Source organism: Mesoplodon mirus (genome assembly GCF_964341445.2).
Source record: "Mesoplodon mirus genome assembly, chromosome: 7".
Taxonomy (NCBI): Eukaryota; Metazoa; Chordata; class Mammalia; order Artiodactyla; family Ziphiidae; genus Mesoplodon; species Mesoplodon mirus.
This window is the reverse complement of record NC_138983.1, coordinates 42033188-42046397: the sequence shown is the minus strand read 5'-3', so window position 1 is coordinate 42046397 and position 13210 is coordinate 42033188. Positions and strand designations below refer to the sequence as shown.

At 38.8% G+C, this 13210-nt stretch overlaps 1 protein-coding gene across 4 annotated transcripts in view; it reads right to left on the bottom strand.

Annotated features, from left to right (window-relative positions):
• NOX4 (NADPH oxidase 4) overlaps positions 1 to 7861 on the bottom strand; it is a 141676-nt gene extending 133815 nt beyond the window's left edge. Inside the window, exons 1-2 of one of the 4 annotated variants that reach the window (XM_082628469.1) lie at positions 7351 to 7861; positions 4895 to 4990 (exon numbers count right to left, since the gene is read on the bottom strand). In XM_082628469.1, the coding sequence (XP_082484595.1) occupies positions 4895 to 4990; positions 7351 to 7407 (153 nt within the window). In that variant the 5' untranslated portion in view covers positions 7408 to 7861. Of the gene's footprint in view, positions 1 to 4894; positions 4991 to 7350 lie in introns of those variants that run through there. The other 3 variants (XM_082628468.1, XM_082628470.1, XM_082628471.1) reach the window with 3 other exon arrangements.
• Between the last annotated feature and the right edge of the window lie 5349 nt (positions 7862 to 13210).

Here is a 13210-nt window from a genome sequence, read left to right as displayed (position 1 = left end):
TAAGATTCCAATATTCACAGCATGTCATAATTAAACATCTCCTAGGAAGTGCACAGTCTGATTAGCACATTAACTCAGGCATAAACCAGCCGTGACCATGTTGCCTCCAGGCCTGGGTCAGCCTAGTCTGGGAAAAAACAATTCTGATGAAAACTACTACTAAGACATATTAAATCCCAATATTATTTTATCTTCCATCATTTAAGATCTTCTTTCCCCTTAACCCTTAATTTTGGTCTGAGAACAGTCATCAAGGCTACTAGTAATAAAAATGGATACTCCAGTTCTGAATTTTACCTTCATTCTCAAATGCTCCCACCCCAGAAAGCTAGGAAGATTAGGGAGAAGTCAGAGATATTTTTATAGTTATATGCCAATAACTAGAGTGCACAACTTCCTACCCAATATTAGGTCCTGTTCAGGAGAGCGGAAACAAGAGGACTACCCATATGCTGATGTCTTTTTATTGGGCTGATTGGTGACTAGTTGCTTGCCTTAAAGCAAAACGATAAATGCATTTGGCCATGAAGGTAGGAAAATCTCCCCCCACCACAGCCAACACATACACTGTCCAAAATGGTACCCACTAACCACACATGGCTATTGAGCATGTGAAATGTATCTAGGGCCACAAAAGAACTGAGTTTTTAGGTTCATTGACTTCATTAATTTAAAATTTTTTGAAGGTTTTTTTCATATGAATGATTTTTAAAGTCTTCATTGAATTTGTTACAATATTGCTTCTGTTTTATGCTTTGGTGTTTTGGCTGCCAGGCATGTGGTATCTTATCTCCCTGACCAGGGATTGAACCCACACCCCTTGTATTGGAAGATGAAGTCTTAATCACTGGACTGCCAGGTAAGTCCCTTAATTCAAATTTAAAAGCTGATATTCATTTGTGTTATAGGAAAATCTTTAAATATGTTTGGAACAACTTGGGTATGTGAATCCACTTTTTCATCTGTAAAATTTTATGAAATTTAAGCACAGGTCAAGTATTTCTGATGAAAATTTAGTGACTGAATTGTGATGTACATAAGTGTAAAATATACACTGTATTTCAAGAACAGGCAAAAATAATGTAAAATATCTCAGTAATAGTTTTAAAAAATACTAACCACATGTTGAATGCTTCAATCTATTACAGTACTTTGGATATATTATTTTAAATAAAATATATTGTTAAAGTTAAATGCCACTGGCTTCTTACTTTTTTGAATTACTACTGGAAAATTTTAAATTACATATGACTCACATTATATATCTATTGGGTAGCACTGATAAAGAGTAATACTAACCAGTGACATAAATATCTGAGATGGGCCAGTGAAGTGGAAAATCTGTGTAGTGATTTAGATGGGCCAGTGAATTAGAAAATCTGTGTAGCATGAGGAAAAAGCAAAAGGCCAAAGAGCACTGCATTCAAATCCTAGCTTTGACACTGACCACCCAAAGGAACCTGATCAAATCATTCATTCAGATTCCTCAGCCTATACTTCCCCAGGTACAAATGGGAAGAATAGTTTCCTAGCTCAAACACAGCATTTGTAAAGTGACTAGTATATCATCAGTATAAATAAACAGTTGAATAAATCATCTTTCAATAGAAAGCAGAGATTTCGGACCATTTCAAAGAATTTACTGCTTCTGAATGTCTATGTCTTCCTGCAAATGAGCTATATCCTGTGGACCCTTTATTCCTATAATACTAGTACAACTTTATTATTACCTTACATTTTACAGATGAATAACAACAACCTTAGACTAAAGGCTATTATCAAAATGTTCAACAGGGCCTCCCTGGTGGTGCAGTGGTTGAGAGTCCGCCTGTCGATACAAGGGACACGGGTTCGTGCCCCAGTCCGGGAAGATCCCACATGCCGCGGAGTGGCTGGGCCTGTGAGCCATGGCCACTGAGCCTGCGCGTCCAGAGCCTGTGCTCCGCAACGGGAGAGGCCACAACAGTGAGAAGCCCGAGTACCGCAAAAAAAAAAAAAAAAAAAAAAAGTTCAACAAATGGAAGTACTGTTTCCATTTGTGTTTTAAAGTGGTAGCAATCAAATTCATTTCCAGAAATACCATCATAATTTTTATGAACTTAAAATTTACCTAAAAGGGACTTATAATATCAGAGTACCTATGTCCTTTTCAGGATTTCTACAGTTCTATCATGGTGGGACCACGTTCTTGTGAGTGTTTGGTAGGCTCTAAGAAAAACTGCTCTAAGGCATTAAGTTCATAATAAATAGTTATTAAACATGAAAACATGGGAGCCTGCAATATTTATTTTAAAATTAATTATATCTCATCGTTATACTGTATTTCTTTGCAATTTGAAAAATGCCTGCAAATTCTTATACTATGCAACAATTCCACAAACATCAAAAGATTAGAAAAGATAAGCCAAGGACAAATAAAATTAAATACTCCTTCATTAAACAAATAGTCAAACTATAGATAGAGTTCCTTTTTCAGTAAAAGTACAAATGATATCTATTCCAAATGGTGTAGATAAATTAATGACTAGAAAATTCAGATAGGTGATTACTGAAAAGTGAGACTTTGTAAGTCATCTTTCTTCCTTCGCCATGATGTCAAGAAGAAAAGCTATTCCTTTCCACTATGACTCTTCATAAAATGTTGACTCCTGACTTGATGGGTTAAGGGTCAACTCACTATGATCATTCTTATGTTTCCATGAAAACTAGTTTACAACGACCTTTCTCTCCTTCAGTCTGACTCTTGCATTTTTTACTCATAGCCTTCCATTGAGTCCTTTTATCATTTTTGTCTTCATTCAACTGATTAATATTTATTGAGCCCCTACTATGTGCCAGCTATTCTGTAGGCCTCACCATTGAACCTCACTAGCCTGTCATATTATTCAAACAAAACCACTGAAGTGGGATGAGGTAGAGAGAGGTGAAACATTTATTTTTTTAATTAGTTGGGTTATATATGTGTGTGTGTGTGTGTATTTTTCATATCTGACTTGTCACCAAAATAAATTTGAAGCTGTTACACAGCATCCAAACTCATAAAAAATTAACTTGTTGGTTTCCAACATAATAAATTTTTAAATAAGTTATCATTTTAGCTTATACAATGTCATAGAGCTGAAATCCAAAGTTCAATTATGACGTTCCAAGTTGTCTAGGCTTAGATTTTATATTATTACAACTATGTTCTGATCAAGATTTACCATTTTTTAATGGCAAATTTTACCATCGTAACTCTCAAGAGTTTTCTCCAAGTTGTTCATAAGTTATATAATAGGTCAAATATAGCTCCCACTGAAAAACCTCGTGTTTGCTAATTTATACCTAAGGGGGAATTTTTAGGAAACAAAGTAACATGATAGGCCAGTAAACCTTCCTGTGTTCCTTAGAGAAAATTTTTTCTTAACTTGTTTATTGAATTAGTTGTTGGAGTTTCCATTAGATTGTAAGCAACCTGAGGGCAAAGGGGAGGTGTTACTCTCTATGTGCCCATTTGAAAAGTAAAGGTTTCATGACAGTTTTCTGGATGGCTGGATGTCAGGTTGGTTGGACAAAAGAAAGAAATGTTCAGATTTAGGAATCTGCAATAAAATGAGTTTAATCTTTGAGACTATTTTTATCAATCCATCAGCTGAAAATACAGATGTTGGGTGATTATGATGTGTCAATGTAGGTCATCAAATTGTAACAAATGTATCACTCTGATGTGGGAGGTTGATAATGGGAGAGGTTATGCATGTGTGGGGATAGGAGAACATATGGGAAATCTCTGTGCCTTCCCCTCAATTTTACTCTGAACTTTAAATAGATCTAAAAAAATTCTTTAAAACAACAGTTGTTAAACTTTAAAAATATCAACTGTGTGAACAACAGATATTGAAGATAGTATCTTACTGTTTAAAATGAAATATAAATCAATTAATTCAGCCTCAATTTATTGCAATCTTAATATGTGCCAAGCACTACTATAGGAGCTGAGGTTTAAAGATAAATGAGATCTATAACTGTAAAGCAGAAAATGTAAGGCTGTTTCCACTAAGTTTATCTGAACTAATCAGAATTTTAAATAGTCATTAAACCATGAAAAAAAAAATGCATCTCCTATTTAGAATGTATTTTCTTCCCCAATGAAAAGGAATGACAAAATCTGCTTTTTCAGATGCCCTAAGATTTTTCAATATGTTTTATATTTTTTGCTTTTGCTTAGAAAAAGCTGTCTCCTTGTATTGTACAAAGTAAGATGCCCTCAGTGCCACTGCCTTTTGTTCAGGAGACAAGTAGGAAGGGGAAGGAGAGGAAGAATAAGAACAGAAACATCATGGAATGGAGAAAAGAAAAGTATCGACCTGAGATAAATCAGAGCAAAGTTTTGCACAATATCATTCTCCTATTAGACCAGAGCAATGGAACCATAAGCAGCCATTAACCTAGGGCAAGCAGCTGAGAAATGCCCAGAAGTGAATAACCGCCTTAGACACATACTTTGTGAGAACTGACAGTAAAAGGAAACAGTGCAGAACTTCTCTGTAAGTTGTTGGGCGGGCTGAAGTCTTGATTAGTAAAAACTAAAATCCTGTCGTGGGTTGGTCCCCCAAGTGAAGGAGACCTCAGGACACTTTGCAGCTGGCAAGGAGTAGCACTTTTCTCAGATACTACTAGACCAACAGTTCACTTTAGAAGATACTATCTTTGGCTCTTAAAACAGTCAGTCGTTTTAACTTGGACCGGTGTAAATGATAAATCATGAAAACTTGACCACTTTAGAGAGTAACAAATGTTTCTGAAATCAACAACCCTCCCAGTGTTTCTTTAATGAATGTAAAAACTGACCAAGATTTGTAGCATCCTCTGCCCACAATAAAGCCATTCCACAGGTCAACCAAGTCCCACTTACCCCCAACATCTGGTGGAGGTAGTGATACTCTGGCCCTTGGTTATACAGCAGGAAGGTTTTCCAGAAAAGCAGGACATTCAGGGACAGCCAGATAAGCTAAATCATATGAAGGGGGAGAGAAAAAATTTAAAAATAAACATTACCTGATGAATGGACACTTCAAGTACATTCATTGGACACAGTACTTTCAATGGAACCTCAATTAGTCATTGCAAAAAAGCACTATTGGAAGAGAACTTGGGAAATTTACTCTCCTCCCGGCTTTCATTTCTTTCACTCAAAATAATTACTGAGAACCTACTCATGTTTCAAGCCCAGGGAAATAAGAATGAGCAGAAACAAAAATGTACCTGCCTTTGGGGAGTTCACATTTTATAGAGAAATAGACATTAATCAAATAAACTCATGAAAAAATATATAAATACAGGCTATCAGGCTGTGCAATGGCCCAGGGGTGTGAGTTGATGGGGAGGCTGGTGAGCTCAAAGGGCTGAGAAAAGGGTTTCAGTCTCCTCTCTAACAAATTAAATGGAAGTTATAATGCTCTCCAAAGCCTTTCCTATTCTGATGTTTTTATGATTCTAAAACTCATTATTTAACATGGATTGCAATAGTTACAGCTTAAGATTTTTATGATATGTTTAGAAAGTGAAGTGAGACTAGGGAAGTAGTCCAATCTTATTTCCTTAGCATTTCAAAGCTGTTTGAGGATGCAACCAGAAACATGCAAGCAGGTGTTAAGATCATTTTTTTGGCCTCCTGGGACACTTCTATTTAAAACTTTAAGAACAATAAAATAACGCAAACATCCAGGAATTTTTCTGTTAATGGCTACATTCAGGAAATGCCACACAATAAAAAGACAAATAATATAAATAATAGACAAGCCCGTTCTTTGAGAATGTGTACTGTCTTAGCAGCACATTGGTAAATTCCTACACACCTCAGATTATTGGGGGGAGTTGCCAACCATGGCTCCATTTGGGGTCTAAAGTTTTACAGCTCAGAACACAGGGAAATTCTAGTTCAACAATGACTAAATGGTGTAGAGGAGGAGCATGGGTATTGGCTTCTGGGAATCTACTACTTAATGCCTCCGAGACCTTGGGCAAATTTGTTACTGTCCATGTGCTTCAAATTCCTCGTGTATAAAATTAGGATGAAGTCAAGAATGGGTCTACCTATCTTACAGAATAGATCTGAGGATAAAATCATGAAAAATAATCAGAGAGGGGAGAGAGAGAGAGGGAGAAAGAGAGGGGGTAGGAAATGTAATGAGTTTCTGTAGAAGCTGAAGGTAATCAGTATTTCTTACAGTTATTTTTGTGTTAAAAGTAAATTTTCTTTAATGAGCACAGCAATGGTATTTTTGTTTATTTGTTTGTTTTTTATTTAAACAATTGTCCTTACTAGCAGTAAAATTTGCATAGTCTGTGTTGGTTTCCATTTAGTTTTTGCTTTTTGAAATTTTGTCTATGATATTCAGACGTTTGGAAAAGGGTTCTATGCAGGGCAATTCCGAACAAAAGTTCATTATCATTCAGTTTTATTCAACAAACTTTTATTGAGCCTCTTCAGTCTGGCATTCTTAAATTGCCTTCACATTAGCAAGCCTTATTTTCCAACAAAGTATCTGATCCTTGAGGGCTTCAACTTCTTCAGTATTTCTCAGGGAATTGACCCAGCTGTGTGAGTGCATGGTAGACATTCCTAAAGGCCTGAATCAGAAGATGGTCTTTCCCAGTCTTACTTCACTTGCTAAACATATCATGAAATTCTTAAGCCATAACTATTGCAATCCATGTTAAATAATATGAGTTTTAAAGTCATAAAAAACGTCAGAATAGGAAAGGCTTTGGAGAGCATTCTCAATTGACCAGCAAGCTGAAAACCACCCAGAGGAAAACCTATCTGACCTCACTCAGCCTCTGCACACCTGAGATTAAGCATCTGGGATGCAAACAGGTCTTCTAAAGATCGCAGATATCCCCTTGCAGGACAAAATGAGACTAAGAAATGAGCGACATCACCACGTCCCGGGCGTTGCATGTTGTTAAACTTCAAAAATATCAATTGTATGAACAATACATAATGAAAAATAGGACTTTGCTGTATAAAATAAAACCAACAGAAGCAATGTGGAAAAAGAGCAAAAGGGGGGGGGGGAGATGTTTAAATGGTTAAGGAAGAAGCTGCGTTCACTAACAGCGATCACTTCTCCCTTCCTCCACATCCGCTCTCCCATCAAAAGTGTAGGAAACTTGCCCAGCACTTGGAGGAAGGGAGGAAGCGGATGGTTATTATCTCCAGGTATTCCTGGCAGAAAGTTTTTGTTAGTTGAGAATGTTTGAGTTAGAGGCAAAACTTCCAGCTTCCCACCCGCGCTCGCTCAGAGAATGAATCAAAATCGCTGTCCCAGAGACAAAACGCTGGGAGAGCCTCGCCCGCCATCCTACCAGGCAGAGGTGTTTAACCCCTTCGTTGGCCAGCCAGCTCCTCCAGGACACAGCCATGCCGCCGGCCCCGCCGCGCCGCGCTCTCCGCCCGCCAGCCCGACAAGCAGCGGCGGCCGCCGGGACAGCGGTTACAGTGGTGCGGCCTGAGGTGGGGGGGGGCAGGGTGGGGACGGAGGGTCAAAGACTGAATGGAAGCCCGACGCCGGCGTCGCGCCAGGCCGGGCGGGGTATGCGCCCCGGTGCCGGGTCTCCCGAGCGCCGCGGACTCGGCCCTCGCGGGGTCTGCGCTGCGCCCTCCGGCCGCCAGGACCCCCTGCGCCGAGAGCGCGCTCCCCGGCTGCGCGAGTCCGCCCCGCCGCGCCGGCCCCTTTGTCTGGGGGCGAGCCTGTTGCTGTGGATGCCGCAGTGCAGGATGTCCTGGGCTAGGATCTAGGAGGCGTCCCCCAGCAGCCTCAGCCCGGCCTGCCCCGCTCCGAAAGACCCACCAAGATGTGGAGACTGGTACTCAGACATAGAGTGGACACCCTCGCTGCCCCCTTGGACACACACACACACACACACACACACACACACACACACCCCTAGTCCTTTTGGACTTGTCGTTCCCCCCCACCCCCAAAGGTTCCTCTCAGAGAGCCTTGGAAATTTGAGCCGGAAGTTGTTTTTTGTGTACTAGCGTCCCCCTTCTCCCGCCCACCCTCAGCAACTCATCCCACCCCCAAGCAAACGCCCCCGTCACAACCCTTACCTAAAGCCTCCCTCTACCTCCTCCTTCCTACCCCCACCCCTAACACCGATGCAAAGCTTTTAAGAAACTTCTGAATAAAGAGTCCTAGGGAGAATTAGACAGTGGTAATGATTGCACAACTTTGTGAATGTACTATAAACCACTAAATTGTACACTTTAAACATGTGAATTTTATGGTATGTGAATTACATCTCATAAACCCATTATTTTAGGAAAAAGTAATAATTAAAAAAAATAAAGAGTCCAGGGGAGTTAATGGTTAAAACTGACGTAATTCTCAGGGGCTCTAGGGAAGCTCAGATTCACTCTATTTAGAAATGTGTGTTTTACTACCTAGTATCAGAGTCTGTTCAGTAATAAGAATCCTCTCATACTTGTACCAGAGGCCGGGTGAAGGGTGATTAAAGTGTGGAATGTTCACAGGCTACCTAGCCTACACTGAAACGTATCAGTATTAGGGAAAAAACAAACAAAAAAAATCATGCATGTGAAAGAATGTCCAATGCAAAGTAAGTGTTGGATAAATGTTTGTTAAATCAGGAATTTTCTCAACTCTAGCAACTAATAAGTGGCAGAAAAAGTAAACCACTAGTACCTAATCCCATGGCTTTCAAGCTCTTTTTTATTTTAGTGAAATACATTTTACAACACGTGCTATGCCATATAATTATATGAAATTATAATATATAATGTATAATTTCATAAAAATCATACTTCCTTTACTACATGCAATGTACTTATCTCAATTAATTTCGTGAACTGATTAATGACTGCCACCCCCAGTTCAAAACACGAATAAATCAGTATCAAATCCCAGTTAGAATTCACAAAGTGCTCTAATAGTCCTGCCATCTCTTTGACATACGACTTTCCTGTTTCATGCATGATCTAAACCTGAAAACTGCCTCAGATCTTTCTGGGGCTAGGGAGTGTATTGTTTATGAGTAACACCCTGTTCTTATTGACCATGTGATACCTGAGGACAAGAAAAAGAGGGAGTACCCAGGGGTGTCACCACTGGAAGCAGGTCAAATTCTGGGACGCACTGGTATTCCTCAAATTCCCCCCTAAGAAGCCATCCTCCAGCCACAATTTCAATCGATGGGAAGTGGGGAGATTCTGGCACAATGGTCTGGTTCTTCTCATGAGTTGAGAGGAGGGAAGCAACTGAAGAACAGTAAAATAAAAGACAATTTTCTTTTAAGTTTAACTACTTCTAAAAAAAAAAAAGACAAAAATAATGGATCCAGCTCTTACTATGTACTTACTGTGTCAGCCACTGTCCTGGGTACTTCATATACAAAATCTCACTTCATTCTCATAACAGCTCTACATGTGGATGTCAGTGCCCTTACTCCAGAGTTGAGGAAACCGAAGCTAAAAGAGATTCAGAAACTTGCCTTAGCAGGTGGGGAGAATGGGCAGATGTTGGTTAAAAGGTACAAACTTCCAGTTATAAGATGGATAGTTTGGGGAGATCTAATACACAGCATGGTGATTATAGTTAACCATATTGTATTATATACTTGAAAGTAGCTTAGTGAATAGATCTTAAATATTCTCTCCACACACACACACACACACACACACACACACACACACAAATGGTAGCTATGTGAGGTGATAGAGGTGTTAGCTAAAGCTCGGATGATAATTACTTCCCTATATATAAATGGATCAAATCAACATGACGTACACTTTAAACTTAGACAATGTTGCATGTCAATCATATCTCAACAAAGCTGGAAAAACATTATGTTAACTGGAAGAATACGAACATCGCAAGATGAAAAAAAATAAACTAAAAGAGAAGAGAAATCTGTCTGAGATGACAAAACAGGCTTTTGCTTATGGTTCAAAAAAACCCATAATCAGATCCTTTTCTGAACTCTTTTGTACCATGATAGAATGTTATACAAACATTGATTATTATATTTATCACTATTATTTTATAGGAGCTCTGTAAAAGGGGACTAGGTCCTAACTGTCTATGTTGCCTTACAAGGAAACAGTACTGCAAGCTATCCCCAGGGGACAGAGCTATTGCCATGTTGTGCAGGAACTCTCATTAATGAGGTTCTTTTCAGTATAATTTTCTCTAGGCTCAACTGTTTAGTGCAAGTAGATACTGTCTTTCCCAAGATAAGGAAGGCTGTCCTTGAAAGCAATGAAGATAGAATCCTGTAGCTGTATCAGTATTCCAAAAAGCATAATAACAACAAGAACAAGAATAAAAATCACACTTTTACTAGGAAAAAACTTCACAGGAAAAAATCAAATGACAAATACCTTTGCTCTTGGCTGAAATAATGGTAAAATAGTAGTGATCATCCTACAATGATTATAAACTCTGTTTGGCAGTTTGAGATGTTCCTGGTCTATTATTTATTACTTACTAAACACAGAAGCTTTGTTTTTTGGTAGGCAGTGTCCCTCAAAATATGAAATCCATGGGGAAAAATTGATAAAAGTTTCTCGTTTTGGTCTGCTTCATTAGTCGGCTTCTTTATGTATCAGCTCAGAGGCACACCTTTGCCATGAAGCTTTCCCTGGCCCATCTCACCTCTATGCTCACACAGACTCATCCTGTAGTCTGCATTCTTCAATGTGTTTATAATACTCCACCAAACACATGATCATTACTCCATTTTCCACATATTATTTTAGTTGTATGCATGTGAGTGTGTGTGTTTAATTCCCCTCATCAACTGACCTCCTCAAGGACAGGAATCTTGTCTTATTCAATTTTTATTCCAGGACTTTGGACAAAGATTGTTACATAGTAGGAGCTTCAGAATGTTTGATATATGAATGAATAATAGTTAAGTATATTATCCTTCTTTTTGTGCCTCTCTCAAACTACAGTTTCTCAAATGTAACTTTCCAATAATGTAAGAAAAGCTTCTGCTTAGCTCGATAATTAACTACCAGAAAAGAACCAATGGGGCAAGAACTCTTGCTATGGGTGTCACCTATACCACTAGTCACAGGATATGCAGCTGGGACAAGTGAGCACCTATATTAGCTTCCTGGGGTTGGGGTAACTATCACAAATTTAGTGGATTTGAACAACAAAAATTTATTCTCTCACAGTTCTGGAGGTCAGAAATCCCAAATCAGGCGATTGGGTCAAAATCGAGGTGTTGACAGGGCCCCAAACTCTTCAGAGAGTCTTGGGGAGAATCTGTTCCTTGCCTCTTCCCAATTCTGCTGGATGCTGGTGTACCTTGATTTATGGCTGCATGACTCCACTCTCTGTTTCAGTGATCACGTGGCCTCGCCTCTTCCATTGTGTGTATGTCAAATTACCCTCTGCCTCTCTCTTATAAGGACTCCTGTGATTGTATTTAGGGCTCAACAGATAGTCTAAGATAATCACCCTATGTCAAGGGCCTTAACTTAATTATACTTGCAAAACTCTTTTTGCCTTATATAAGAAGTAATATTTACAGGTTCATGGGATTAAGATGTGATATATCTGGGTGGTCATTATTCAGGCTACTCTAGTACCTAAAGTTACTTAATTGATGTTAATTTTCTTTCCCTGATTTCCCAGCCTGAGAGAAGGATTTTTGAGGAAATTCACCTTAAGACATAAAAGTTGGAACTTTTACTAAGCATTTCTGTCAAGAAGTCAAAAATAATAGACCAGGAATAATGCCAGATAGAACTCAGCAAGCTTTCTTAACCTTTGTGACTTAGACTGAGTTTAGTATTTTGGTTATCCCATACCTGATTATCAGGAGTCATTAGTATTAAACTCAAAAATGGAAAAGAGCCTGTGTGTTTTTCTTACAAACAGAAAAGAAGAAAGTAGGAAAACTCTGTCTCAGTATGCAGCATAACTGGTAAAGTAGGCAAAAGAATCCTAAAGTTGTGAATAACTGACAGCCATATTAAAGAGAAAAGGAAGCTACACTTTATCCCTGGGACCCTTGGCAAGGAAGAAGGGCCCCCCAGGGAACCAGCAAGAAATGGCCCAAAGGCTTAACATTCACAAGTCTGGGGACAAGTTCCAGACAGTGACTCATTGTCATTTCTACACAAAAACAAGTGTAGACCATCTTCTGATTCAGGCCTTTAGGAATGTCTACCATGCACTCACACAGCTGGGTCAATTCCCTGAGAAATACTGAAGAAGTTGAAGCCCTCAAGGATCAGATACTTTGTTGGAAAATAAGGCTTGCTAATGTGAAGGCAATTTAAGAATGCCAGACTGAAGAGGCTCAATAAAAGTTTGTTGAATAAAACTGAATGATAATGAACTTTTGTTCGGAATTGCCCTGCATAGAACCCTTTTCCAAACGTCTGAATATCATAGACAAAATTTCAAAAAGCAAAAACTAAATGGAAACCAACACAGACTATGCAAATTTTACTGCTAGTAAGGACAATTGTTTAAATAAAAAACAAACAAATAAACAAAAATACCATTGCTGTGCTCATTAAAGAAAATTTACTTTTAACACAAAAATAACTGTAAGAAATACTGATTACCTTCAGCTTCTACAGAAACTCATTACATTTCCTACCCCCTCTCTTTCTCCCTCTCTCTCTCTCCCCTCTCTGATTATTTTTCATGATTTTATCCTCAGATCTATTCTGTAAGATAGGTAGACCCATTCTTGACTTCATCCTAATTTTATACACGAGGAATTTGAAGCACGTGGACAGTAACAAATTTGCCCAAGGTCTCGGAGGCATTAAGTAGTAGATTCCCAGAAGCCAATACCCATGCTCCTCCTCTACACCATTTAGTCATTGTTGAACTAGAATTTCCCTGTGTTCTGAGCTGTAAAACTTTAGACCCCAAATGGAGCCATGGTTGGCAACTCCCCCCAATAATCTGAGGTGTGTAGGAATTTACCAATGTGCTGCTAAGACAGTACACATTCTCAAAGAACGGGCTTGTCTATTATTTATATTATTTGTCTTTTTATTGTGTGGCATTTCCTGAATGTAGCCATTAACAGAATAATTCCTGGATGTTTGCGTTATTTTATTGTTCTTAAAGTTTTAAATAGAAGTGTCCCAGGAGGCCAAAAAAATGATCTTAACACCTGCTTGCATGTTTCTGGTTGCATCCTCAAACAGCTTTGAAATGCTAAGGAA